We start from the raw sequence: 26,472 nt of genomic DNA, 5'->3' as shown, positions 1-26,472 counted from the left end.
GCTTTTCTGTTCACTACAGCTTGTGGGTCTGACCTTGCACTTTATGCAGCACTCTGCTAAGTTTGGCAGCAGCATGAAAGCATACTTGTCGTGGGCATACTTTGTTCTGCCTCATGCTGTTTGGCACAGCTTGTGTGTATTTTTTTCCTGGGTAGTGTGTACGGAGGCAACATTCCAGCTTACGGAGCAATTCCAGGTTACCTACCCATTTTCCTTCCTTCCCGTTCCCACCTTAGTCTTTTCCTTCTGCCTTTGCTGGTATTTTTTCTTCCTTTTCCTTTACCTCCCCATTGATGGCTAAAGGAGAGAGCCAGCCAGTGGTGAAAATACCATTTCTTAATATTCTGGTGTCTTCTGGGACATTTTTTATTCCATCCCACTGCTTGGAGGGAGACAGTGAGTACAGATGTAGATTGAAGCAATACCACAGTCCTAGGGGACACGTTGTAAAAGGGTTTTGTTTATTGTTTTGCTGTTTGCTACTCTTTGGGTGGAACCCAGATTCCCTGTTATAGTGGTTGGAGCAGTAGAGGAGTAGTGTCTGCAAGAGACACTGTGATTCCCAGAGCATGTTGCTGTTTGCTCCTTGTTAACAGTGGTCTTTCAAATATAATTTACAATGCTTATTTGGGGGCTGCGGCATTATTTAAGCATAGATTAAAATTTTGAACAGAGCAGAGGTTCTACCCACTCATGTTATCAGTGGGGGAAAACAGAAAAATCAGAATGGAAAAGGAAATAGGAAAATATCCCTTCTAGTGGTTTCATATTAATGCGAAGATGAAAGGTGTGTTTAGGTTCGAGAAAGAGACTGCTGGACAGGGCAGTTTAATACCACACAGAAACCTTGAAAGGTCTGAGAGGCGAAAATGGTAGATATCTAATAGCTTCAATAAATTAAGGGAAATTTGCTTAGCTAGAAGTGGAAGAACCTTTCTCTTCTACAGTGAATTGAACCATTAAAAGTTGGTCAAAAGCTGCTTTATCACAACTTGGAGCAAAATCCAAACCCTGAGCAAATTATCATAGAATCATAGAATGGTTTGGGTTGAAAGGGACCTTAAAGACCATCTAGTTCCACCCCTTGCCGTGGGCAGGGACACCTTCCACTAGCCCAGGTTGTTCAAAGCCCCGTCCAGCCTGGCCTGGAACACTGCCAGGGAGGGGGCAGCCACAGCTGCTCTGGGCAACCTGTGCCAGTATTACAGTATTCCTTTTTTCTTAGAGAAGCAATCCCAGAGACTTAGAGTGAAGTCTTAAGTAGCCAGTCAGCCTGGGTCATGATGGGATTGCATGTTGTTTTGTCACCTGGACATGTCATGTTGACATATGAAGTGACTGGACAACTTTAGGTAGCATCAGAGAATCCCATGTGTTGTCTTCATTTCAGGCCTATTTCAGAGAAGCATATAAGCATTTATTTATATCCAATTGTGCTCAGCAAAGCTGATAGGATTTATAAAGCATACATGATGTTAAGCATGTGCTTAAGTGCTTTTCTGAAAAGACCATTCAGTCAGTTTTGCTTAGTCAGGGACTTTAACCGTCTCTAACAGAATTGGTGCAGGCAAGGTAAGAGGGATAGTTACCTCTGTGCCTCAGGAACACATGAGGAGATTGGCTGGTAGTGAACTTTCTGTAGAATAAGGAGAGAATTGAAATCAAAATGTACTATTACACTTCTATAAATATTTGTATTTTGGTGGCATTTGGAATCTCTGACCAGGTCTTGCATGCTGGAAACTGTATGAACTCTGCTTCTACTGCAGCAGAAGCTTTGGAATTCCACAACAAGAGTCAAGTGATGCTCTCTGCACTCTAGTGTTTTACTAGAAATGTAGAACCCATTGCTGACATTACAGGGGGATCCGCTGACATTACAGGGGGAATCCATTTGCAACTTTATACATTTTTATTTTTTAGAACTAATGTGATTGAATCAAAAAGGCTAAATCATAAATTTAAGGAAGTCTACATTTCTACCTTAGTAGCTAGCATCTGAGTGTCCTGCTTGAAACACAGACAGTGCTGTTAATCAAATTGTTATTTGTAGCCCTTGTGCACTGTGTTTTCTATTAGCATGTCAGTGGGCTTCAGTAAAGTCATTCATTGCAACCTTTGTTGAAGGGAACTGCAAGTGTGCCAGCGCAGTGGATGCAGGGTGCCTGCAGTAACCTTGGAATCAGAAGTACCGAGCAGTGTCAGCGGATCCCCCATCCTAGCTTCATGTGACCCAGCTCCCATCAGAAAGCAGTCTAGCTTAATTGCAGGGGATTGCATGTAACCCAGTAAGCCTTTCCGAGAGCCAGAATTTACTAATCGGGGCAGGGTGCTGTGAAAGCAGCTATACTGCTCCCTTCCCAAGCTGGTACAGCTCTAGAGCGATGGCTGTAGGTATAGCTAGGGACAGCTGGCTACCCTGAAACGCGTAGGTCTGTACAAGCTCGGCAATGTTTGCATTACAAGATTTTGCATAGCTTAGACATGCTTCGTGCAACAGTGGCTTCAATTCCCAAGGATGTTTGAAGTTCCTGGAAAAAGCAGGGAAGTGATCCACTCATCCAAGTTGTTGGTTTGGTACTTTGGTTAGTGACCCATGTGCTTTGGTAGACAGCTATCACCTGCTTTTTTTCCTCCATCAAATTCAGCTAATACTGCATAAATGATATATTAAGGAAATATTGTTTTATAATTAATCTTTTAGAAGCTTCAGCTTCAACCTCCTTACGCTTTAAATAACAGCAATTAGCACTTGAGGTTTTTGTTAGTTTCTTAACATTGGTAAACTGACACCTTTGGTAGTTCGTATTACTAGCCAGCATCGATATAGGCTAAACCCAAAATTTATCAAGTCTAACACCCATAGGTAGGAAAGAACCTAGATACATATACACACAGCATATTGCACATTAATTAATGTACTACTAGAGACATGCATTGGGCTTCAGAGAGGATAAATCTCTACTTGGGTGTGTGTATATGGTGTGCAATGCTAATAAGACAGTTTTTACTCAGCAAAGTGACTCAATAGCTGGTATAAATATAGCCAGGTTTGGAGTCTCTTGTGTGCCAGGAGAGACTGTGTTATAAAAGTGGATGTTGTTTCAGAGATGGAAAAGTTCTTGGCAAAATTTTCCCTTGCAAGATGATGGTTTTAGGATTTTGCTCTGTTTTGCTGAAAAACTGCCAGTAGCATCCGAGGCAGTACTTGGTCACAGCAGTTGGCAGAGATGTCAGTGCTATTGGCCATGTGTTGGGGATGAGAGGGCCAGATCTCAGCCAGGGAGGTGTCTCTAAGCAACTTCACGGCGAGGGCTCTCCGACCTTGAGCTGCACCTTCGTGACCAAAGGCGGGTAGAGCCAGCAGGTGAAGGAAGTGACTGGCACGCGAGCCCTCATCTTAAAAATTCAGGAAAGGCACTGATGCCAGTAAGGCTGCTGGCATCCGTCCACCCCCAGAGTGCTTGTCCTGTCCTTGCTAGGCACTGCTGCTCTGCCCCGGACCACTGTGCTGCCGCCTTTGTAATCTGGGTCCAATCTCCCTCGTCCTAGCCCAGCCTACTCCTAGTTATTTATTTCACACTATTTAGAAGTGCTACTTGTTGCCAAGGTTTTTTACCCCTCTTTTCCTCCTTATTTGCCAGAGACAGCCACACGCTGCTTACAAAGGAGACTGGTGTGATTAAAAGACCTCCATTACTAAGGTAGCTATGGCAACAGCCTCCTTGGAGGTCTTTGTTGCCTGCTAAAACTTTGATCTCCAAGAAGGGCTGCTGCTGTTTCTCCCTCCAATTGAAGAGAAGGATGGGAAGAAAGAATAAAGTTTACTCCGAGCAGAGGGAGCATGGAGGAACTCACTGGAGAGCCATGCTCTCCCAATAAATCTCACAGCAGCTTCCTTGGAAAAGTATCTGATTTACAAGGGCCACTCTTCCTCTCTGGTGCTTTCCATCCTCCCCTCAGGGCAGTGTCCCATGCCAGAGGTCTCTTGCTGTGGCACACCTTGGCAAATTTTTCTGCCACTGCGGAAGAAATAGTTTCCTCTGTAGCTGCTGCCTCCCGTGATCCCACTGCTGCAGGTAGTGCTGTGGAGGCAGCCCTCAACAGGGAAACCAACAGTTATTCCCATATTTACCCAATATTTTTCACATTTATGCAATTGCCAGTATTTACCATGTTCCCATATTTACCCTGAGTGCACCTGTGCCTGCTTTATTCATGTCATCATTTCTTTTCAGCTGTACCACTTACCCTAATTATTTTTGTGTCTCTTCTTTGCAGACTGTCTGCTAATTGTCTGCTTGACTCCAGGTCCTCCCAGATCTGCTGCTTTTTGCTCTCTCACTCTGTCACCTGCCTGCCTCCTGTGTATTAACTCCTGTCCTCACTTGCCTCTTCTGTATCTCTGTACCTTCTGGAGCTGCTCTGCACCCCCTCAGCTTTTCCTCTCCCATTCCTCCTCCTGCACTCTGCCAGTGCAGACTGGGGCCTCACAAGCTTCAAGGCTGGCTGGGGTCTGGGCCCTGTGGGGTGCCTGGCGAGAGGCCACTGTGCGTGGGTAAAGCCCCACAGCCACACAGTGAGAATAGAGACAGGAGTGTGTCCCAGATCCGTGCTGGAATGAGGACAAGTTCCTAGCCCCAGCAGAGCCACCCGGAACAACCCTGGTAAATGCGGCCATCATCTCTTCCCTCTTTCCCCTGGAGTGTCTTGCTGGGTGAGAGCTTGCACAGAGGACAGGTAGCCCTTGCGGGTGGGGACACAGAGCAGCAACTTGGCAGCCGTGCCCAGCAGCTGTATCTTGGAGTGCCTGCTGTCCTCTTTCTCAGGCAGGCAGAGCCACCATACAGAGGTGGTGTGGCCAGATGGTCTCCTGGCAGGATGTTTTACAAAATTGTTTTCTCCTCACCGATTGCTATCTAGCCCCAGCCCTCCACCTTAAAGGTTTCTTAAAAAAAAAAAACAAACGAGAGAAGTGAAGTGAGCTTAACACCCATGGCAGGAGCAGCCTGGGCATAGAGAGCCAGGGAGGGCACTGGCCATGGGTGCTGTGGCTGCCTCTTGGCAGGTGTTTCAGCCGTGGGTCCAAAAGGCAGCCTGGCTCACTGAAACCCTGCTCTCTGCCACAGCTTCGGGCACTGTGTGACACCCCGGGCCCCCTCGACTGGCTACCGCCTGGATTTAGGGTGCACCCAGGCCCGGGCCAGGCTTGCACAGGCCAGGCAGGCGAGAGTCAGTGTCGGCCCTCGCTACCCCTGAGCCGTCCTGTCCCTGCACCCCCCGGCTGCCGGGAGCTTGTGCTCCACTTGTTGCTGGCAGCCAGAGGAGAGTCGCCTTCATTGAGGGGCAGCGGCGGGAGCCTCCCGTTGCTGTGGCAACCGTGAGGCAGCCGTGGCGGCGGGCAGCCCCCTCCTGTTGGCTTCTCCCGCTAAGGGGGAAGTGCAGGGTGTGGAGAAGGGTTATCAGTGAATTAATTTGGCCCAGGACAGGGATGGGGGAGAGCTGGGGTGCGCTGAAAGCTGCTGGGGGCACAGCAGTCCAGAGGCAGGCTTTTTGCTTGCTGGCTGTCAGCTGGACTAGTCACAGCGGCAGAGTTCAGGCTGAGCTGGGGTCGGGTTCGCTGCTGCCTCGGTCCTCCCAGGCTTTGTGCATTCCCCACTGGTGGCTCTGGGGCCTCCGGGGCTTGCTGGCAGGGCAACGGAAGCAAATTCCTCAAGCAGATATTCAGGAGAGCCGAACGAGGCTGCACAAGCAGGGAAATACTTGACTGCTCGTAGGTAGCTTAGAGGAACTGTTTTGGCTGTCTTTGCAATGAGTTACCAAGTTCTCAGTCATTTATTTCTGAGGGATGCTTCTTTCCTCTTGAACATGTGATGCCTCCTGATCCCATAAGACCCAGCATTAGCAGGGATTAGGGCTCTGTGAGTAGGTTCAAAATAAAACAGGCACCTATTTGGACTCAAGAGATGGAGCTTCCATTCTTTATAGGAGTCACGCCCTTACCTCTGGTACCACAAATTCCATCCCTAAATTAGCTCTGTACCTCCAGCTGTTTGTCCGTTTGTGTCTGCTCTCAGACTAGGGCTCCATGTGAGCTTGTGTGGAGATGATAATATGAGAGGCAAGCTGCACGCCTGTGTCTGCCTGTGTACTTTGCGTGCATGTGGTTCACGTGTACATTGCTCACATACGCACACAAAGACCTGTGGAAGAATTGCATATCTTTTTTGCATGCTGGGAAAATAAGGAATATATTTAATATGCATGTGGAACGTAATGTAAATCTATCATACTGTGACAGAAAGCATACATTTGTTGCATGTGTTTGGAGCCTGCTTGTGGCACTGAAGACTTAAGCCGCACATATGTTGCATATGTACCTGTATCTCGTGAGCAGAAAGCGTACGTGAGCACTTTCCCGTAACAAGCTAGCTGTGAGCAGTTTGGACACTTGATTCTTTCAGAAAATGGACTGCTAAGAATGTCATGAAACTCTTTGTATATGTAGATGAAAATGTTGCAGTAGACTGATGGCAAGAGTCCCCCTTCAAAGTAGTAAATTATCTGAAGGATCAGCGCTGTATCTTTTGCTAAGGCTTCAGGAGCACCTCATCACGATGGCGTTACTGTGAGTACTAGACAGCTTTGATGAGTTGCAACTGGTTGCAAAGCACTGCCTGCATTCAGAGTATGTTTATTGTGGCTCCAGCAGGCATCCTTGTGGATTTTTGATCTCTACAGAACCTCTGCTGAAGCACTGAGAAAAAATGCACAGTGGGAGTTTCGTTATAACACGCTTCAAGGACAGACTAGAGGCCAAGGAACTTGGGATCCAGTTCGTCATTGTGTCTGAGTGCTGCTTAGTGCAGGACCTCAAGGGCATGTGGGGAGGTTAAAGGTAGCTTTATACCACTTTTGCATTGGCTTACCTGTAGCTGCTTATGTTATATTCACAATATATGTCTCTCTTCAGAGTGCAGCTCTCCTACCTTGTGCATGTCTTTAAAACACCTAGCATGATCCTGGTGCTACATGGAAGAGTATGCAGCACAGCTGCACATAGGGCAGTTCTGCGATGCGCAGGTGTGTGTAAATTATAGCTGAACACCATGCAGGATGTTTGCTGTGTGTTAGAAATATTCCAGACATTCAGTGCCAAAACAGATAGGTACCAAGCTGCCTTTGGGCTTGGATTTTGTTTGTATTCAGTTACAAATTAGAAGTTTACTTGCTCTTTTTTTTTTAATTTTGCAAAGTGATTCTACAGATTTCTACACGAATTCTTCCCTGGTTGGTTTGCTTCACTTGAGAGTTGGCCTTATATCACACAACCTCACCAAGTTGCTCATGCATCTTGAAACAAGTAGCACATACTCACAGTCATGCTTCAAGACTCCTTTCCTGGGGCTGTCTTTGCAATTGCAAAGCCCCACATGGAGAGGATCACCCACAGGTGTTGGATGCATGTGCCTGACTTGTCAAGGGCCTTGGGTTAAAGATATTTCACATCCATCCAAACTACATCAGTACATTTTGACAGTAAACTGAATCCTTCTGTTTGAGGGCTATTGTGCATTTCCAGGAGCTTTCTGCATGTGTAGAACATAACTCCAAAGATGTTACGATGTAACCACGCCAAGGGGACCTCCCTCTTCTTTTCATTTTGTGCCTAGATTGGAGAAGCTCTCTGTTCCAGATTCTTTCCCCCCAGCTCTGCTGATAAAGATAAAATGCAAGGACACAGAAATGGCAGAAGTGCAGAGGCAGACACCAGACATCGAGCAGGATGACATCTATGGTTGATAGGAATTCACTTAACAGTGCAAGTGGGCTGATGAGGAAGGGGACTGGAGCCTAAAGCAGGGGCTGGGGAGTGTGTTTTTCCTGCAGTAACCTCTCTCCTTGTTCTCCTCCTTCTGTCTTTTCTAGGCAGGACAGGGCTGCTTGCTGATCTCTTGCCCAGTTTTGCTGTGGAGATTATGCCAGGTATTCAGTCATTTCACCTTTCAATCACCCAGTCCTCTGTCATCTTGTCTGTTTATCCTTCTGCAGCATCTCTGTGGTGTATGTTTCATTCGTAAGTGTGTTTTATCTGGGTATAAAAAGAGAAAAGCCTATTGCTTACTGGAGAGATGTGTTGGGTTGAGATCTGAGAGTGCTCATGCTGGGGCTTGGGGGAGGAATGGCTATGCTGGGAGCCAACATACAGAGATGATTGATGCCATGCCAGAATCCATGTGAGGGCAGAAATGCCAGCGCTGTTCAGGGGAGGTTTTATGTCAAGCTCTCTGTTCTCCCCCTGCCGGCACAAAGGTAACGCTTCTCCAGCCTGCGAGACCTTGGCAGCCCTGTGTGCCCCTATGGCTATGTACGTCAGCTGCTCTTGTGCAGCAGGAACTTCCGCTGCCCAGACCCTGTCCTGCGGGTACCGTTACAGCCATCACCACAGATGGTAGTACAGGAGGTGCTAGAAACAGAGCACTGGTTAGCAACCCATCAGTGCACAACCCCTCTTGGGCTGCGTGGCCAGGGCATTATCTAGGTAACACCAGGTGGTTGGACAGACATGAGAGCTCTGTGCCCATGATAGATCCCTTGCTATAGCCAAACTAATGAGAGCCACCAGTTCTGGCACTCCTTGCAGAGGAAACAGAGACTGTGCAACAGATTGTCCTTGAAAGGGAAAAGCTGTGAGAACATTTAGCCCTTGAGTCATCTGATCATCCCCTGATGGTGCCCAAGCAGTGTTTCTTTCACACGTTTGTGCAAAAATGCAACTCCACATAAATGTGTGAAGTTATTTTCAAGTCTGTCCCAAAGATGCAAACAGAGAGAAGACAGACACTCCACCGCCTCCAGTGTAACCCAAAGCTTCCTGGAAGTTCAGCATGGCAGGAGAGGGATTGGTCTTTTCAGCATAGACAGAGGTTGGTTCTGTGTTGCCTAACGCTTCTTTTTCCCCACTATTTACAGTTTTATTGGCTGGGTATAAAGTTCTTGTGTATTGGCTAGGTAGCTTTCTGGTACCCCCACTGCATGGGTATAAACGACAAGAAAGTGTAAAAGGCAGCGGCAAACCCCATTTCAGCTGTTAGCATTGCCTGTTACCTGAATAAAGAAAAGCAGGTGCTCCTGCAAGAACAGAACAGTAGTTTACAGGCAGCGAGGGGACACAGCATTTCAGCTTGGTAGTCATTTGAATCTCAGGGTTACACAGTTGTATCTGGAACTGGTTGAATCCCAGTTTTGTGCGTAAAGGAGAAGCCAACGGGCTGTTTTGCTTTTTTCTTAACCTCATCAGAGAAGCAAATGGTCTAACTTCCCATGAGGTAAAATTCTTCCCGATTCATAGGTCCCTGTGAGTGGGACACTGATTTCAAACATCCACTCCCGGTACTGAGTGAGTATCTTGCAATGTGCAATGGACTTACTAACCTGACCTCCTTTTGTACTCCTAGAACGTTTTCAAAGAGACCACAGATAAAATGGACTTGCTGTTTGTTTTTTTCCTCTACCAGGCTTTTATCCTTTATGGAGTGGTTGTGAACTGTTCACTAATAGCTCTGGAGATCTGACACCTGAGCTTCAGTGCATGGCTGTGGCTAGGCACTTCTGTCATGTGATGCTGTTTCACGGCCATCTCTGTGTCAGTCAGTGATGGTCATGGAGAGCAAGATGAGAACACGACAGAAGAAAAAGCCCCGGAGCTGTTGCCCTGCTCGGATTGGCATATATTAGGAAGGATGGGAAAGGATAGTCTGGCTCGCTATCCTGCTTACTATCCTGAGAGAGGGCTGGGTTTAGCCTTTCTCTCTCCCATTGGATCACTTTTTTTTGATGTGCTTTTTAATAGACTAATGCAGCAAGCTTCAGCTCTCCTGCTGCAAGGCAGGCTATTGAGTCCCTTCATCCCCTCAAATCCCTGAATTCATCTTTTCTTGTACAAAGATGACCAGAGCTGTATAACATCAGTAACTTCAGATGAAGTTATATGGAGACCTTGTATGATGGCACTAATATTTCCTTAACGCTTCTGGAAATTCCTCCTCTATTGGGCATAAGATTACATTTGCCATTTTTGTGGCTGTATTGCTTAAGTGGTCCCAGTTGTCCTAGGATGGAATAGTATACTGGATCATTTCTCTTGTTTTTCGGATCTTTTCAACTAATGAAGTCCTGTGAAAAACAGAATTTGTTTTTAATCTTTGAACATGTGACCTTGAAAGTATTGCTGCATATCTTGAAGTTCAGTATATTGCTGCATTTTCCTGTTTCTTGTTGTAAGCCCAAGGACAACTGGCCCTTTCTGTAACATATCCCAGTCTTCATCTTTAGTGACAATGCTTCCCTGCCTCTTACCCTCAGAATACATTAACACATTCCTATTTTCTGTGTCAAGGTCATTCATGAAAATATTAAACAAGATAGCTTGTAGAACTGGCGCTTGAGGAACTGTATCAGTAGTCTCCTTTCAGCTCTTACTTTTTCATTCATGAATGCTTCCCTCCAGACATTTCCTTATTCATTAGCTGATTTTTTCTCAGCATATAGTAACTTCATTAAAAAAAAAATTACTCCACAAGGACCAAAATTATCTGCAAATTTAAACGAAATTCATCTGTTTCAGCCAAAAAAGAAATAAAATGTTCAAAAAATATAAAATGTTTCACTTGACACTTCTGAAATGTTTTGATTTGTAAATGCCAGATCTTTCACTGACATTTTTTTAAGGAAATTTTAAGTTTTTAGTTTAAAAATGGCATTTAAAAAAGAGAATTGTTTGTAAAAGACTTAAGGAAAACTGCAACAAAGTGAAGAATTTCTTTTGTACAAATAGAATTATGTGGGTGAATCAAAAATTACATTTCTTAGTTTTGCATTTTATTAAGAACTAGGAAAAACTTCTGTTTTGATTGTTCCAAGGGGAATGTTTTTCCTCAACTTTGCAGCTTAGCAATGCAGGTGAGAGGTGCATTATTTTTCCAGTGTGATTTTGTACTCACATTGCAATCCTTGTATCAATACTTCTTGATCTTAATAACGTACCAGGAGACCCCTTAGTGAGCACTGGATTTCTGTTTGGAAACAGTGGTCTACTGCTTTTTTTCATTGCTTTCTTACTGTCTTTCCAAGTTGGTTGAATAACTGCCTGGGTACACCTGGAGTCTCCTCGCCTGCGGTCTGACTTCTAGATAGGTTGGTGCATCTCTCTGATGTAAAACCAACTTCAAGCCTTCTATACATTCAGAATCTTGACACTTCATAGAATCATAGAATGGTTTGGGTTGGAAGGGACCTTAAGACCACCTAGTTCCAACCCCCCTGCCATGGGCAGGGACACCTTCCACTAGCCCAGGTTGCTCAAAGCCCCGTCCAGCCTGGCCTGGAACACTGCCAGGGAGGGGGCAGCCACAGCTGCTCTGGGCAACCTGTTCTAGTGCCTCATCACCCTCATAGGAAAGAATTTCTTCCTTATATCTAATCTAAATCTACCCTCTTTCAGTTTAAAACCATTACCCCTTGTCCTATCCTTACACTCCCTGATCAGCAGTCCCTCCCCACCTTTCCTGTAGCCCCTTTCATTACTGGAAGGCCGCTATAAGGTCTCCCCGGAGCCTTCTCTTCCCCAGGCTGAACAACCCCAACTCTCTCAGCCTGTCCTCACAGAGGAGGTGGTCCAGCCCCATGAGCATCTTCGTGGCCTCCTCTGGACCCGCTCAAGCAGGTCCATGTCCTTCTGATGTTGGAGGCCCCAGAGCTGGACACAGCACTGCTGGTGGGGTCTCACAAGAGAGTAGTAGAGGGGGGGAAATTCCCCTCCCTTGACCTGCTGGCCACACTTCTCTTGATGCAGCCCAGGATGTGGTTGGCTTTCTGGGCTGCAAGCACACATTGCTGGCTCATAGTAGTTTTCCATCCACTAATATCCCAAGTCTTTCTACTCAGGCCTGCTCTCAGTCCACTCATTGCCCAGCCTGTATTTGTGCTTGGGATTGCTTTGACTCATATGCAGGTCCGGACGTGTTCACTGACCATTTCCTTAATCCAGGGAATCCCCATGTGACAGTAGGTGTGGCCCTGTGCACGCAATCCCTGGTAGATTGCAAGGTGGCCAGATGCAGAGCTGGGACCTGCCCCTGCGTGGGCTGGGCACCTGCTTCCACCACAGCTGCTGCCACTGCAGATTTTCCAGCAGCAGTTTGAGAAACCTTTTCTCACTCCCCTTCCCATTCAAACCCCATCCTGGTTTTTGTGGAGCAGCTCTTCTGTGCTTTCACTTGTAGGGCGTTTTCAGCCACTCCCTTTCAAGGCCCAGCAGACATCATGTGAGGCTTCAGCAGGATAAAGAAAAAAAGCGGTTGTTAGGTTCCCTGGCTAGCCTGCAGCGCCTGAATAGGATGTTCGTTCGGCACATTCAAAAGAATAATTGCATGCGTGGGCCTAGTTGCGAAGGGGCAGGCCTGGCTCATTTACGGAACTATTTTTAGCGTGCTTTTCACCATCGTTTGTCCCATTAAAACTAGAATGTGGGTAGGGAACAAACACACAAGCAGGGCATGAACATGCCCAGGAAGAATGAGTCTTTGATGAGATCCAAATGCTAATAGAGCATGTCCTGCAGCATTTGTACAGGTCTGCTGTGGGTTGAAGGGTTTCTGTGCTGGGGAACCAGAGCTCCCACCTCTGTGCTGGTTGCCTCTCAGCCAGCCAGAGACATCGCAAGAAGGGACCACGTTTCTGCAGCGCCATTTCTCACTGTCATGTGCCGTTTCTGCTTCGATGCAGAGGGGGACGTAGTCCTAGACGCGCAGGGAGTCCACTCCTATTATTCACCTATCTGTTTTGCCCCTTGCTCTCCCCTGGGAGGAGGTTGCTGATGTTCCCTTCCATGATGACTGCAGTCCTGTAAGTATTTCTCTTTCTCCCCTTGTTTTCCAGAGTGGGTCTTTGTAGGCCTGGTGATCCTGGGGGCGTTCCTGTTCTTCCTCCTGGTTGGGATCTGCTGGTGCCAGTGCTGCCCACACAGCTGCTGCTGTTACGTCCGCTGCCCCTGCTGTCCTGAGTCCTGCTGCTGTCCCCGGGCACGTAAGTGACTTTGTCCAAGCCTGGTGCAAATCTTCTCATACACATCTGCTCCCTAGCAGAACTTGAGAATCTGCTTATATTGATCCTTTGCCCTGAGCACTTTGCTTGACTAAGAACTAGTTCTTAGGGGGTGAAACATCTGACCTATTGCTCAATGGTTGAGTGCTCAAAGTTAATTACAAATGTAATTCCGCGAACCCTCCCTGCCTTGGCAGCTGTGCCTGCTCCTCCAAAGTGTCATGCTCCCCTTCCAGAGCTGTTGTGTCAGTGGATGTTGTGGGTCAGAGCTAAGAGTCTTGGGAGGTTTGTTCCTGGCAGTCCAAAGCAGCTGCCCTCTGCAACAGTGCAAAATCATCGCAGCCCAGCAAGGTTCCTGGTCAGGCTCAGGCAGACTGTCAACTTTGATGAGCCTCGTCCCTGCTACTTGAGTAATCCATTGTTTTTAAAGCCAAACTGCCACTGAATCACAGCAGTGGTAACACCGGCTGTAACACGCTGAATGTCCTTTGGTTGCTGGGCATCTTGCAATGCTCATCTGACCCACCATGTGCACTTCTCACTTCTCAGATTCCCCTCAGTGCCCTTTGATGCTTAGAGAAATTCAGATTGGTCCTTGTCCTTTCATTTGTCCAGTTGTCTCCTGCTGTGTTGTCACCAGTGTTGGTGATGTCCAAGTTTTGGCCACGTGCCGTGTGGGTCCATGGGAGGCTGGTGTGATGCTGACTTTTACTTTTTCTTTTTCAGTGTATGTAGCCGGCAAAGCAGCAAAAGCTGGGTACCCTCCCGCAGTCTCTACCATGCCCGGTCCATACTACATACCCAGTGTTCCTGTAGCTGGTGTCCCCTCTCCTGCGGTGCTGAGGGATAAGTCACACCCCCCTCCCTTAGCCCCAAGTGACTCCAGCGGAGGAAGCCAAAATGGTAATTTGCAGTGCTAAGCACAACCTTCAGTCCTTTTACTGGGAGCAGGGCTGGGAAAGGGAGGAATGATTGTCACTGACAGAGTGGTATGAACAGAAGAAACAGAGAAAATTGCATTTTAATCCTGGCTCTGACAATGATGTTTGCATCCCTCAGGGCCACATGGTCCAACTTTTCTAGTACCATCAGCACAGTGTCAGTTTGTGGGTGCCTAATTAGGTCAACAGGGAATGGAAGGCCAAGTTCATGCCCAGGATCCCTCTCATTACTACTGCAAACATTTACTTGCAGAGGACAGAAGGATGAAGATTATTTCAGAGGAGCAGAGGTGGTGGCCATTTTCCACTTAGAGCTGATGCCTTGCAAGCTGCTCTCTCTTGGTAAACTGTTCTTCCTACCCTCTGTAGGGCACTGCTTGCCCTCTGGCAGCAGTTTTTTGCTGCAGCATGTTTTACTGTCCCCATGGCATTTTGGGCACAGGGACATGCTCCCTCGGTATCGCTGTCCATAAGCATTTGGGGCTGGGCCCCCTCCCCCCTATCTTACAGAAGTCAGTAGGTCACTTTTTTATGTTCAGCCTTTGCATTTGTGAAATGGGAGTGATAAAAGGCTTCTAACTAGAAAGGACTTGTGGATCAATGTCAGACATAGAGTATCAAGAAGATGACTCTATCTTGGTGAGGGTCACTTCTCCTGCTGCAAAGAAAGCTGCCATCAAGGAAAAAGAGGGCAGCTATTTAGCCACATGCTAGCATTTCAGGATCAGAGTGGCTGTCTAAATTCAAACACACTGCAGCAGAAGTGACTCTCCCCAACGTAGAGTCACCATACTGACACAGTATGTTTGCCATTGATCCAGCCACATGTCTGATTTCAAAGCACCACGCTAATTATCAATTGTTAAATTTGTTCATGACAGTGTGTTGATAAGACACTTCCAAAAAGACAAGATCAAGTAGCATAATCAAGTAATTAAGGTTTTGGAACAACACTACACATCCTTCCGCTGCCCCAGTCAGTATATTAACCTTTCTGGAATTATTTTCCCTCAACAATCATACCTTTTTTTCTTCACTGAAATCAGACAGAGCTCTGCAATGGAGCATTTTGAAATAGGAAATAAATCAATCACTGATCCAAAGCAGAATGTATCCAATTCAAAAACCTTTGTCAGAAAATGATGAATGACAGCCCAGCACTTAGGTTTTTTTCTCCTGTGAAAAATGTTAGTGCATGCAGAGTGTGGTGTTGGCCACAGGAACTCTAGGGATTTTTTAAGTCAGATCACAACCCCAGTCTTGTCTTTGCTGTATGTTACTAACAGAGCACAAATGCAGAATGAAAAACTGTGGATGTGTTTGGTAACCACATGGAATGGCTTTTAACATCCCATGTTAATTACGCAAAAAGATGCATTTATTATATAATCCAAATCAGCTGGTGGGACTTAATCCCTCAACTCAGGACTTGACAGGAAATACTATGTATGGAAAATAAAACCATTATTACAGAGTTTTAACTGCTGTGGCAATAGAATAGAGGTTCTTAAGCTTTTCTTATTTTTAATTAATTTTTTTTTGCAGTATTACGGAGAAACCCTTAGATCATGCACCTGTTGTTCAAGGTGTTCCTTGAACTGTGGAGCTAAGGAAGGGTGATACCCTGCACCCTGTTCCATTTCTGTTCGGTCCTCCACAATGCCAGAATATCCCCTAATTACAGGCTGTAGAAGAGAAAACGTTATGTGGCTGTTCCATGCTACTCATTTGCTGGTAGGCCAGACAGCAAGCTAAACAAAACAGGTAATGCTTGAGTTTATAATAAAGTCCTTTTCTCAGAAGGAGCACTAATTATGGTCTCTGTTTCCTCCACGCAGCCAGTGTAGCAGGTCTGATCTGAAACTTGGTATCTTTGAGACTTCTGTCTTTCTGTCAAGTTCATTTAAAAAAATGGGATCAGAAGTGCTGGGGGACAGAGACTGGAGGATTCTGTAGTCCTGGGTGCCAGGCTAAAAAGGATAGCCTTTGCCCTAGATAGTTTTTGTGCTTATAAATGACCCCTGTGAGGTGATCTAGTGAGCAAACTCAGGCATGATATTTAGAAAATTTGTCTAAGGTTACATAAAAGCCATGTGACAGAGCTCCAGTGAAGCCTGGAACTGCATCCTAAACTTAGAGCTGAATAGGGAAAAAACCCCACAAACTTTCAGCTCTTTTATTTAGAAGTGTTGGCAACACAGAAGTTAGCATGTATACTCTGTCTATTTTAAATTCAGTCGTTACCTGGAGACTCTTGTATAGATTCTTTAAACCATGCACACAGGGAAGCTTTTGATCTGAGAGCTGGACTCTAGACCTTTAATATAGAAAGTGCATAAGGTTGAGACATCATTTACTTCCTAACCACACTTGTCTGAAAAAACAGTAGTGCTGTCCTTTCTGGGGAGCAAAAACAGCTTACAGTTTTGGCTGACTTGGTTCCACCCACAGAATATTAAAAAAAGTGTCTCATTAAATGCAAATTAAACATTAGAAATTTATGAACTGTTCAGGAGAAGAAAAAATGGTCTAACAGGGAAGAATGTTCCACTCCCTTTGACTTCAGTGTCCCTTTGACTTCATTGTATGGTTCTGGACAAGTGGTTAATATCTCTGCATCTTTATTCCCTTAATTAAGATGGGCCTAAAAATATTCCGACCTTATTAAAGGGTTATGGCAGTTTACAGATGAAGAAGGGTGTGAGGAGGAAGCAATAATATCTTTGGTTCTCACATGAAGGAATAATAAAGAGATTTATTAAGTTGAACATTCAGTATCATGGTAAGAAGTATTTAATAAATAAATTTAGAGACAAAATATGCTTCATCTATAGTGGAAAATACGAGCTGCTCACTGTCATCTTTGCAGATTTAAATCCAAAGTTAATTTCTACTGCTTACAGAATTAACCAAGAAATTCATTTGCCTTTTGATACACAGCTGCAATAGCAAGTCGAGCATGAAGCTAGCATGAAGCCTAGCTAATTCTCCATCAGTTCCAGGAGCTATAGATGTTGCCCAAATAGATATTTGGTACAGCCTCAGTGTGAGTAGTGGCTCTGGGAAGACTGAGGAGACTCTGGGGAGTCTGGAAGCTGCTTGTTCAAGTTCCCCAAAGGTTATTAGTAGGTCAGGGTCATTTCCTGCTGATAGATTGTTTGCTGGTTTCTGTATAAATGAAGTGGCAGCTTAGCTGAGCTCCTGGTAGACACATTAGAAGAAAGAATAGCGAGAAGCCTCTTTCCTGGCAAGGTATCAGACAGAGGTCAGCCACGATGGTGAGGTGAAGTGGAGAACTCGCCTTGCTGTTGCTTGTGCAGTGCAGCAGGAGTCATCGCTTCTGAGGCCAGTCAGTCCAGCCCCCCTCACAGCAGCAACCTCCCTTCAAGAGACGTGATGGCCTTCCACTTGGGAAGGCAGAGGCAGGGCTCCTTGTGTTCTGTGACTTGCCATCATTGTGCACACATTTGTGGGGATAATAAAACACAGCAGAAGTCCAGACTGCTGTCACCTAAACTGTCTGGAGACACATTGAAAGCAGGACCTTGATAGACCCATACTATGTTTTAGCATCTAATACCTTTCTCAAGTACAGATACACAAGGTAATACTTCAGGATGTAGTTAATTCCCTTACATGTGTACAGTCAAAACCCACAGTAAAGACCTTTTGTCCTGAAGCAATTTGCGGGATTATGACAGGAATCATTCTACCCATTTCTATGGCACAGCCATTTCTGAAGCAGAGCATGGTTATTTAATAGTGCACAGACACATGCATAGCACTCTAGGACAGAAGGTGCCTAAGAATACCTCTGCCAAGTCCTTGTTCAGCCCACGCAGTGCATATACTATGCAACGTACTACCAAACCCATATGTCAGTAGCTTGCTGTATTGGGCTGTGGGATAAAACAGAACAGGTTGGCTCAAAACCACCGTGCAAGTATTTAAATCATGCCACAAGAGGAGCACTCATGCCATACTGCAGTATTCACTCAAGGGAACATACTAACCCCTTGCAAGGCAGACAAGTTCCACATTGTAGCGTTAACGTGAATTGTCTTCATGACAGTTCTCTAATGAGGCTGAATTTGTGGGTTGTGGTCCTCCTTTGTACTTAGACCCGTGTTTCTGTCAGTCTTGAAATAGCCTCAGACTGAGACCTTTCTTAAATAATCTGCTATAAAATCCATATTTTCCTCAGAGTCTTGATAGGCGGAGTTCTCTGCTTGCTGCCTATAGACCTACCTTGAGGTAGTCAAGCTGCTTGTAGGGTTGGGAGATAAAGTGTGTGTGGAGCCAACCTGCCAGAGTTAGAGCTGCTCTGGCTCCAGGTGTGTAGGGGCTGTTTCTCTACACATGGGAGTATGGAAAAGCCAAAAAAGCTGTCCAGACTTCCCCTGCAAATGAAATAATCCAGGAGTCAAGCACTTAATGTATGTGTAACACATACCTTTCCTGTAAAACAAAGCATGTAAAGAACACCTGAGCAGGCCGTTTCGCAGTTACCCAGTGACCTGATTGGCCCCATCATTGGATTCAGTATAAATCTCAAAGCAGCGTGATGTGCTTTGTAGAACTTCCTGTGTTTCCTTCTGTATTCTCTGGAGCTTCTCCTACCACATGCTCTTCAACCTGTGTGAGCAGAATTCATAGGGATGGGAGGGTGGAGTGGTCCTGCAGAGTGACAGCTCCCAAATGCTCAGCCACCTGCTTCCCCTGCAGTCGGGGAGCTTATGGCCCCGCCTGCATAGAGGAAGCCTGATCTTCTGGGACTACTTCTCTCCTACCATGACAAATCCTTTTTGTAGTGCTGAGGAAGGGGAAATGAGTGCTACTGTTCTCTCTGCCATCCTTTGTGGGAGGTGGAATCACTCTGTGGTGATGACACCACTTGATGCATTTGGTTGTACAGATTGGGCATTTCCAAACCATTTTTGCTGTTACTGCAAACTTTATAAATGACGCAGCTGCTCACAACTTCACATCCCACGTTATAGACAAATTCTTCTGAAGCAAGGACTGACTCACTCTGTTTTGGAAGATGCAACCTACCTGCCTGCAGATGTGACCTCAACTATAAAAGCAATATTGTTGGAAAATCTCCTTGAACTTAAATGTGTTTTTCTCTAATGCTTTTCTTCTCTCCGTAGCAGTGCGCAAAGGGTACAGGATCCAGACTGACAAGGAGAGGGACTCCATGAAGGTGCTGTACTACGTCGAGAAAGAACTGGCTCAGTTTGACCCAGCTAGGAGGATGCGAGAACGATGTGAGAAACAAGCATAGTTTGATTTTTTTTTCCCCACTGACCTGAAAAAGACTGTAAATTCATAGAAGTTCACTGGCTTTGCCTTTGAGCTAGCCTCTAGGATATGATGTCCAGGATATGGTACTTGGGGCACATAAAGTATAGATTTTAGGCATTTACAGGTATGTTCTGATTTTAAGGATCTGCTGCTTACCTAATAATCCTTAATTAGAACCAACAAGGTGAGGGATACTCAAATGCTCATGAAAATTGTCCACTTGGATAATTAAACACTGGAATCATTTGCATCTGAAAAGCCAAGTCCATACTCAACGTATTCTACAGCCTTTGATGTGATAACAGCTGGGATATTGTCATCACAATTCCTGTATGTCTTTACAGTGTGGTGCCTGTAAACTTCCAGCATGGCAAAATAGGAGAGGGATGATTATACTGAAAGTGTGTTTTGTGGGCTGCAATGATCACAGTGTGGATTGAAGGATGGAGAAAGGTAGTTTAGAGTGGCTGTTGTCCTGCAGAAGGAGTAGGGACTACAAGAAAGACTCAAGAAGCCATCAAATCTTATGGCACTGGTCAACATAAGATCAGAGGTGGTACACACTTCAGTATTGAATCAGAGTATTGTAGAATCATTTAGGTTGGAAAAGACCTCCCCTCAGCCTTCTCTTCTCCAGACTAAACAACCCCAGTTCCCTTGGCTGCTCTTCATAAGACCTGTGCTCCAGACCCTTCACCAGCTTCTGATGTCTTGGCAGTTGGACAGCTGTAGGTGAAGGGGAGGAGGGTGGTAAATCGGGACATGATGCAAGCTCAGAACTGAGCTTCTGTGTGGAACTCCTCACTGTCTTCCCATAGCCTCTTGCAAGCTTGATTTCCCTAAATAAAGGCTGAGACTGCACTTAATGGATGTCAGAATACAAACCCAAGTGAGTATCTTTCCACATTGGGAGGCAGAGGTGCAGTGGTGGGACAAGGTGTGTGCATGAGGAGAGCCTGCAGTGCTGCTCTTTGTCCTCCATCTGTTCTGTGTGGAGCAGCCGGCTGGGGGCTTGGTTCCTCCGGGCAGCACCCAGCCTGCGCAGAGCAAACCAACATTAGGCACTGGTAGAGGCTCATTTAAAACAGACGCGTGAGATCCTGCAAATCAATGAAGGTAAAAGCTTTAGGGAATGACACTACATCAAAGCTCTCTACAGATTAGGCATAACTAACAAATTACATATACTTCTAAAACAGTCATTGCTGAGCACACTGTCTTCTCCACCCACAAGATTTACTATAAAAAGACCTCTCCAGATTGGTATGTTAGGCCTCCAGATGTCAATGTGCTTGACAGGGTAGAGACTGACGGTGATTCAGACAGTCTCTTACTTTTTTCTTAATCTTTTTTTTGAGGGGGTTGGTTTTGTTTTAGCTGGGCAAGTCAGGCCAAATCCAGAGCCAGCCTGTCTCACACCAGGAAGGGGGGAGGTGGCACAACTGCTGTGGTGATCTTCCACCAAGCTTGATGCCCACCTCACGAGGGTGGAGAGTTCACGTGTGTTACCGAAGCAGGGCTGAGGGGGGATTTGTGCACAAAGGCTGAACTCAGTTATCTGGAACACGGGCATCTGATGCCATTTGCGATACCCGTAGAATATCCCAGCTACCAGTTCATAAGGCTTGTAGTTCTAGCAGCAGCTCTGCATCCAAACTGAGCCCCAGGAGTCTTGGGCAGGATTGATCAAGGCTTTGGAGATGGATTGCATTTTGGTTTTTTTCTGACATAGGGCAGCTCAGCTTCTTTCTGAAAAGTCTGCAGCTGGGCTCAGCACAGCCTTTCTGTCCTCCCTTCTTATACATGCTATCAGGTGATGCTTATCTCATTTGTCTTGTGCAACCTCCCGTGCAGATAACAACACCATCTCTGAACTCAGCTCTTTGCATGAAGAGGACATGAACTTCCGGCAGCCGTACCGCCAGGCGCGAAGGAAACCTCTGCCTCCTGCAGAGGACCTGGATGGTGATCCTGAATACTGGGCAGGAGTGATTGGTGGGGGCAGCACGTCAAGATCACAGGCTGTCTCTGATTACAGAGACGAGCGGGACAGTTTCAGGCACAGGTGAGGGGTGCCATGTTGGGAGGCAGCTGTATCTGGCAAAGTGGTAAAGAAAAGGGAAGGGACAGATGGACTGGTAGCTTTTCTACATTTTCTGCTGCTCTGGTTCTTCTTAGCAGGACAGAGAGGTTAGAGAAAGCTCAGGTCGGAATGAATCTGATTCCCACAAGCCTGCTGAAGCCTAAAAGCTAAGTACCAGCCCTGTTCTAGGTGGGATGTAAAACTGAGATCAGTAGGAAGCCAAGCTACCCTTCTCCAAGTGCTTTCCTGAGATTTCTACCTGATCTCTCCAGCACTTCCCAGTGCTGGTGCATTTGATTAGGAGCCACACCTTGGTGCTTTGGTGCAGCGAGACCTGTACTCCAGGTCTAAAGGACTGGCACTCTGGTGCCTAGAAGAGAGATAACACATCCTTCGCTTCAGCAGTCCAGTCTCCTGAAGGCAGTGGCAGGGATTTCCTTCCCTCAGTACTGGGCTGTTGTGCCAGCTCTCTGTCTTTAAACCTGCTTCAGAATTGCCCTGCTGTGAGCTTCTGTAGCTAGGTTCTTGGGTTTTCCCAGCAAGAAAGCACCTCCAGGCTCTGGGGCCAAGCAGAAGCAAGTCCAGCCCTGCATACTGGAGGATGAGGGAGGTGCATGCTGGGGTTAATTAATAATACTCTGCAGTAGTGTTAGACATGTAGAGTCTGAGCTATCCACACTAAGCTGTGAGAAGCAGATATTTTGAGGACGTGATACATCTCTTCTTACAGAAGATGATGAAAACATGAGTCATGCCCCAGGACTGCGTGTCCCTCCACTGTCTGTGAAGGCAGCTGAGGGGATGAGCACAGGTGAATCCTGCTGTCTAACACTACTTCTTCCCTCCTCCAGCCAGCAGAGATCCAAGTCTGAGATGCTGTCCCGTAAGAGTTTCTCTGTAGGAGTGCCGGCTGTCTCTATGGATGAGCTGGCAGCCTTTGCAGAGTCCTACAGCCAGCGGTCCCGGCGGGCTGACAGCCAGGAAACTCGGCGTTTTGAGCGGTCAGAGTCGCACGGCGGCCGCAGCGGTGGGCTGCCCCACCAGGACAGCTCCATGGAGGAGTACTACACCAAGCGTAGCAGAGGGAACCGAGAGCCGCTGACGGACTCGGATCGGGGCTGGTCATACAGCCCACCCCGGAGACGAGCACATGAGGAGAAGCACCTGCCCAGGCTGGTGAGCCGGACGCCCGGAGGGAGCCAGAAATACGATCACTCCTACCTCAGCAGCGTCTTGGAGAGGAAATCTCGGAGCTACGATGAGAGTGGTGACCCTTGTGAAACCCCATCAAAGCTGAGCTCGCAGCCCAGCCAGAGAGGAGGGGGAACATACTATGCCTGGTCACCACCCTCTACCTACAAAGCTGAGAAGTCGCAGCAGCAGCCGCAGCAGCCACCACCACCGCCTCAGCAGGAGGAAGGGGAGGACACCCTGCCCCCCTACAGCGAGAGGGAGCTGAGCCGAGGCCCTTCGTACAGGGCCAGGGAGCAGGCCTACCTCAACGCCTCTGACAAGAAGAGGAAAAAGGACCCCAAGAAAACAGTGAGGCCATGTCAGGTGTTCCTGATCCAAATAGGCTGAATGGGGAGCCACCAGGGAGGGGTTATGATCCAGAGTTCATGGGCAAAGGGGCTCTCCAGGAGGGTAGAGCCTGGAGTCTGAGTGTGGGGAACTCCAGATCAGAGGAGTCACTGTGGGTGTAGGAGGTCAGAAAGGGAAACGGCTCCTACATGGGACTTCATGATGGAAGGAGAGCCAGATGGGTCTGGGACTGGGGAGGTGAGGGATGTTTTTGGCATCTGTGACCTGGTGATCCACGGAAGTGGGAGTTTATGTAGGTTTTAGGAGGATCCTGGTAGGGGAGGGAACTTACCCAGGCTTACAGAAATCACAGCGCATTGCTTTGGCCTTGATCCTTCTGAAATCAGGGATGAGAGGCTCTGTTTTTCCGGGCTGAGACAGGTCTAGTAGCAAGGTATGGTGTAAGAGACCTTCTCTTTCTGAAAGGGGTGAGATGGCAGTCTGCTGTGGGTGTGTGCCCATGGGCACGTGTAGGGGCCATGAATGCCAAAGGCATTCCTCACACTGGGTACCAGCAAGTGCAGAACATCCTGCCACAGTCTGGGCTCGTGAGGACTGATGAATTCATGGCTGCTGGGGAAGAGGAGCTCTCTGAAGTCGGCTCTGTGAGAGGGACTGTGTCACTAGAGCAGCTTGGCTGTTAGGCCTGAGCTTAAGTGACATGTGTGAGAGAGGAAAGGGGTGTGAGTAGACAAAGCTGATGCTATTTGGTTATGTCTCTGTCAAAGCTATGTCTATCTCCGTCTGTTCCATGGGTGGTTTCCTGCTGACCTTAATCTTCTCTCTTTCCTCTCAGAACGATTTTCCAACGAGGATGTCCCTTGTGGTTTGAAGTTGTTGTGGACATGCCATGTTGATGGGCTGGATACCGTGAGGTGACTTGCAGTTGAAAAGATACAGAGCAACAAGCAAGACAAGCCTCTGTGACCTTTCGCAGCCATCAGCCATGGACTGTTTCAGTTGTTTGTTTCATTGGGGGAGCAGAGGTTTTGTAAGAGACAGACTCCCGTGAACAGCACTCGATCTCAGAGGCTTTGGGAGGCTGCCAGGAAAACGAGGCCAGGGCTGCCTTTGGCACCGTGTTTTCCAGTGCCCTCCATTCTGTGCTGGAAGGCAGCCACATCCCTACTGTCCCTGCAGCCCTGAACTATACATGAGGCTGCCTTTGTGCCTCTTGCCCTGTCTCATGTGCAGAGAGAGGCTTGTGTGCATTCCTCCTGCTCTCTCTGTCTCCTCAGTTTTCTGTTTGGATCAAATTTGTCTCCATGCTTATACTTTGAGCCTTTTCTGTATCATCCTGATGCTGGGAGGAGGCCTTGTTCTTATAGCTGCTGGCTGCCTCCAGCCGATTGGGCCCTAAATCGTGAAAGAAAACCTACATCCTTTAAGACACTATAGAAGAGGACTGATGAGGTGTTACTTTGGCAAGGGCTGAACAGAGAGAGACAATTATGGGCTGGTTTGTTCTATATATTTAGTTCTGTTCATTGTGTGATGAGAGTTGCAGGTGAGATTGATGTATTGTTTTGAAAGTGGATCAAAGTAGCTTTTATCGTGATGAGAGCATGATGTGTTTTTCCCCCATCCCCAACTGTGATTTGTTTTGATACAGTTGCATTTCCTTGCAGCTGAGCTATGACCCTGTAGAGCTTCATGCAGGAATATCTACTCCACCATCTCATAAGCAGTGCTCTAGCCTTTCTGGCACTCTGCTTCCAGGACCACCAGCCATCTTTGCATAGTGAGTGGCCTTTTTGTTTCAAAGAAGCAAAAAGGGGAAAGTCTTAAGAGAGCAGCTGCAGATCTTCATTCTGTGGTACTGGTGTTAATCCTTCCTGGTCATTGCTCCCAGACACTGGAGAGAGCCCTAACAGCAGTGGGAAAAGAATTAACACCATGGATGGACACCTTTTACACTCAAAACCATTTCATTCCACCTCAGTTGTGACATGGTTTTAGTGGGTGTTGTCTCAGGAACAGCTGAATTTAGAAGTGACTGCCTCACACTATTTGAAAGCCTGACATTCTGGTTTTCATAGCATTTATAATGCAGTCATTTCTTTAGTTAGCTGTGAAAATCGTAATGTGAAGGAAGATGATGGGAACATTTTAAGGTCTAGAGTCTTGATCCTTATTACGTCTAGAAACAACTTAGTGCCCTCTTGTGTTATGGACACTGTCAGCCTCTGAAGTGCTATCTCTGTTGTTACTCTGGAAATGTGGGGAGCTGTCTGGCCTCAGGTGCTCACTCTGGCAATACTGTTCTGAACACAAGATTTGTTAACATCAGTGTGGTTCTCCATAAAGATGATAGATCCTTTTTTTTATTACTCTTTGCCAGATCAGTTCACCAGGAATGGTCAGGGGAGAGGATGAATAGTCTCCATAGATGCCATGACAGTGCAGTTTTCATGTTCAAAGGGGAATTGATGAAGGGATGGCTTGCTTCTGTTCCCATGCTCCTCCAGCGATGATGTAGTTTTGGAAATGCCAGTCCTGAGTCTTCCTGGTCAGAGAAGGATGAGCCTGTAAGGGCATACAATCATAGAATGGGTTGGGTTGGAAGGGACCTTAAAGAACATCGAGCTCCAACCCCCCTGCCATGGGCAGGGACACCTGTTAGACCAGGTTACTCAAAGCCCCGTCCAGCCTGGCCTGGAACACTGCCAGGGAGGGGGCCGCCACAGCTTCTCCGGGCAACCTGTGCCACGTCTTACCACCCTCATGAGAAAAAATTTCTTTCTTGTATCTAATTTAAATTTGTCCTCTTTTAGTTTAAAACCATTACCCCTGGTAAAAAGTCTCTCTCCATCTTTCCTATAAACCCCCCTCTTAAGTATTGGAAAGGCTGCAGTAAGGTCTCTCAGGAGCCTTCTTTTCTCCGGCTGAACAATCCCAACTCTCAGCCTGTCCTCACAGGGGAGGGGCTCCAGCCCCCAGCCTGTACTGATACTGGGGATTGCCCCAACCCAGATGTAGGACCTTGCACTTGGCCTTGTTGAACCTCCTGAGGTTCACATGGGCCCGCTCCTCAAGCCTGTCAGGGTCCCTCTGGATGGCATCCCTGCCCTCCAGCAAATCAATGGCACCACTCGGCTTGGTGGTGCCCACAACCTTGCTGAGGGTGCACTCAGTCCCACTGCCTGTGCCATTAATGAACATACTGAACAGTACCAGTCTTGATGCAGACCCTCAAGGGACATCACTTTTACTCGTCTCCATTTGGACACTGAGCCACTGACTGCAACTCTTTAGATGCAGCCATCCAGCTGATTCCTTATCCATCAAATAGCCCAGCCATCAAACCTGTATCTCCCCAACTTAGTGACAAGGGTGTTGTGTGCGACTGTGTCAAAGGCTTTACAGAAGTCAAAGCAGATGACATCAGTTGCTTTTCCCTTTCTCCACCAACGCAGTCTCCATCGCAGAAGGCCTCCCAATAGGAGGCTCCCTTGT

At 46.9% G+C, this 26,472-nt stretch overlaps 1 protein-coding gene across 4 annotated transcripts in view; it reads left to right on the top strand.

The window, feature by feature from the left end:
• Nucleotides 1-24,574, top strand: part of ILDR2 (immunoglobulin like domain containing receptor 2) — a 35,877-nt gene extending 11,303 nt beyond the window's left edge. The window contains exons 4-10 of one of the 4 annotated variants that reach the window (XM_026842611.1): nt 7,930-7,986; nt 12,940-13,086; nt 13,831-14,007; nt 19,202-19,315; nt 21,207-21,417; nt 22,287-22,977; nt 23,813-24,574. In XM_026842611.1, coding sequence (XP_026698412.1) covers nt 7,930-7,986; nt 12,940-13,086; nt 13,831-14,007; nt 19,202-19,315; nt 21,207-21,417; nt 22,287-22,977; nt 23,813-23,848 — 1,433 coding nt within the window. In that variant the 3' untranslated portion in view covers nt 23,849-24,574. Of the gene's footprint in view, nt 1-7,929; nt 7,987-12,939; nt 13,087-13,830; nt 14,008-19,198; nt 19,316-21,206; nt 21,418-22,286; nt 22,978-23,812 lie in introns of all 4 variants that reach the window. The other 3 variants (XM_026842605.1, XM_026842624.1, XM_026842618.1) reach the window with 3 other exon arrangements.
• Nucleotides 24,575-26,472: the final 1,898 nt, after the last annotated feature.

Source organism: Athene cunicularia, assembly GCF_003259725.1.
Source record: "Athene cunicularia isolate RWA chromosome 1 unlocalized genomic scaffold, athCun1 chr1_part1, whole genome shotgun sequence".
NCBI lineage: Eukaryota > Metazoa > Chordata > Aves > Strigiformes > Strigidae > Athene > Athene cunicularia.
This window is presented reverse-complemented; position numbering and strand designations above follow the sequence as displayed.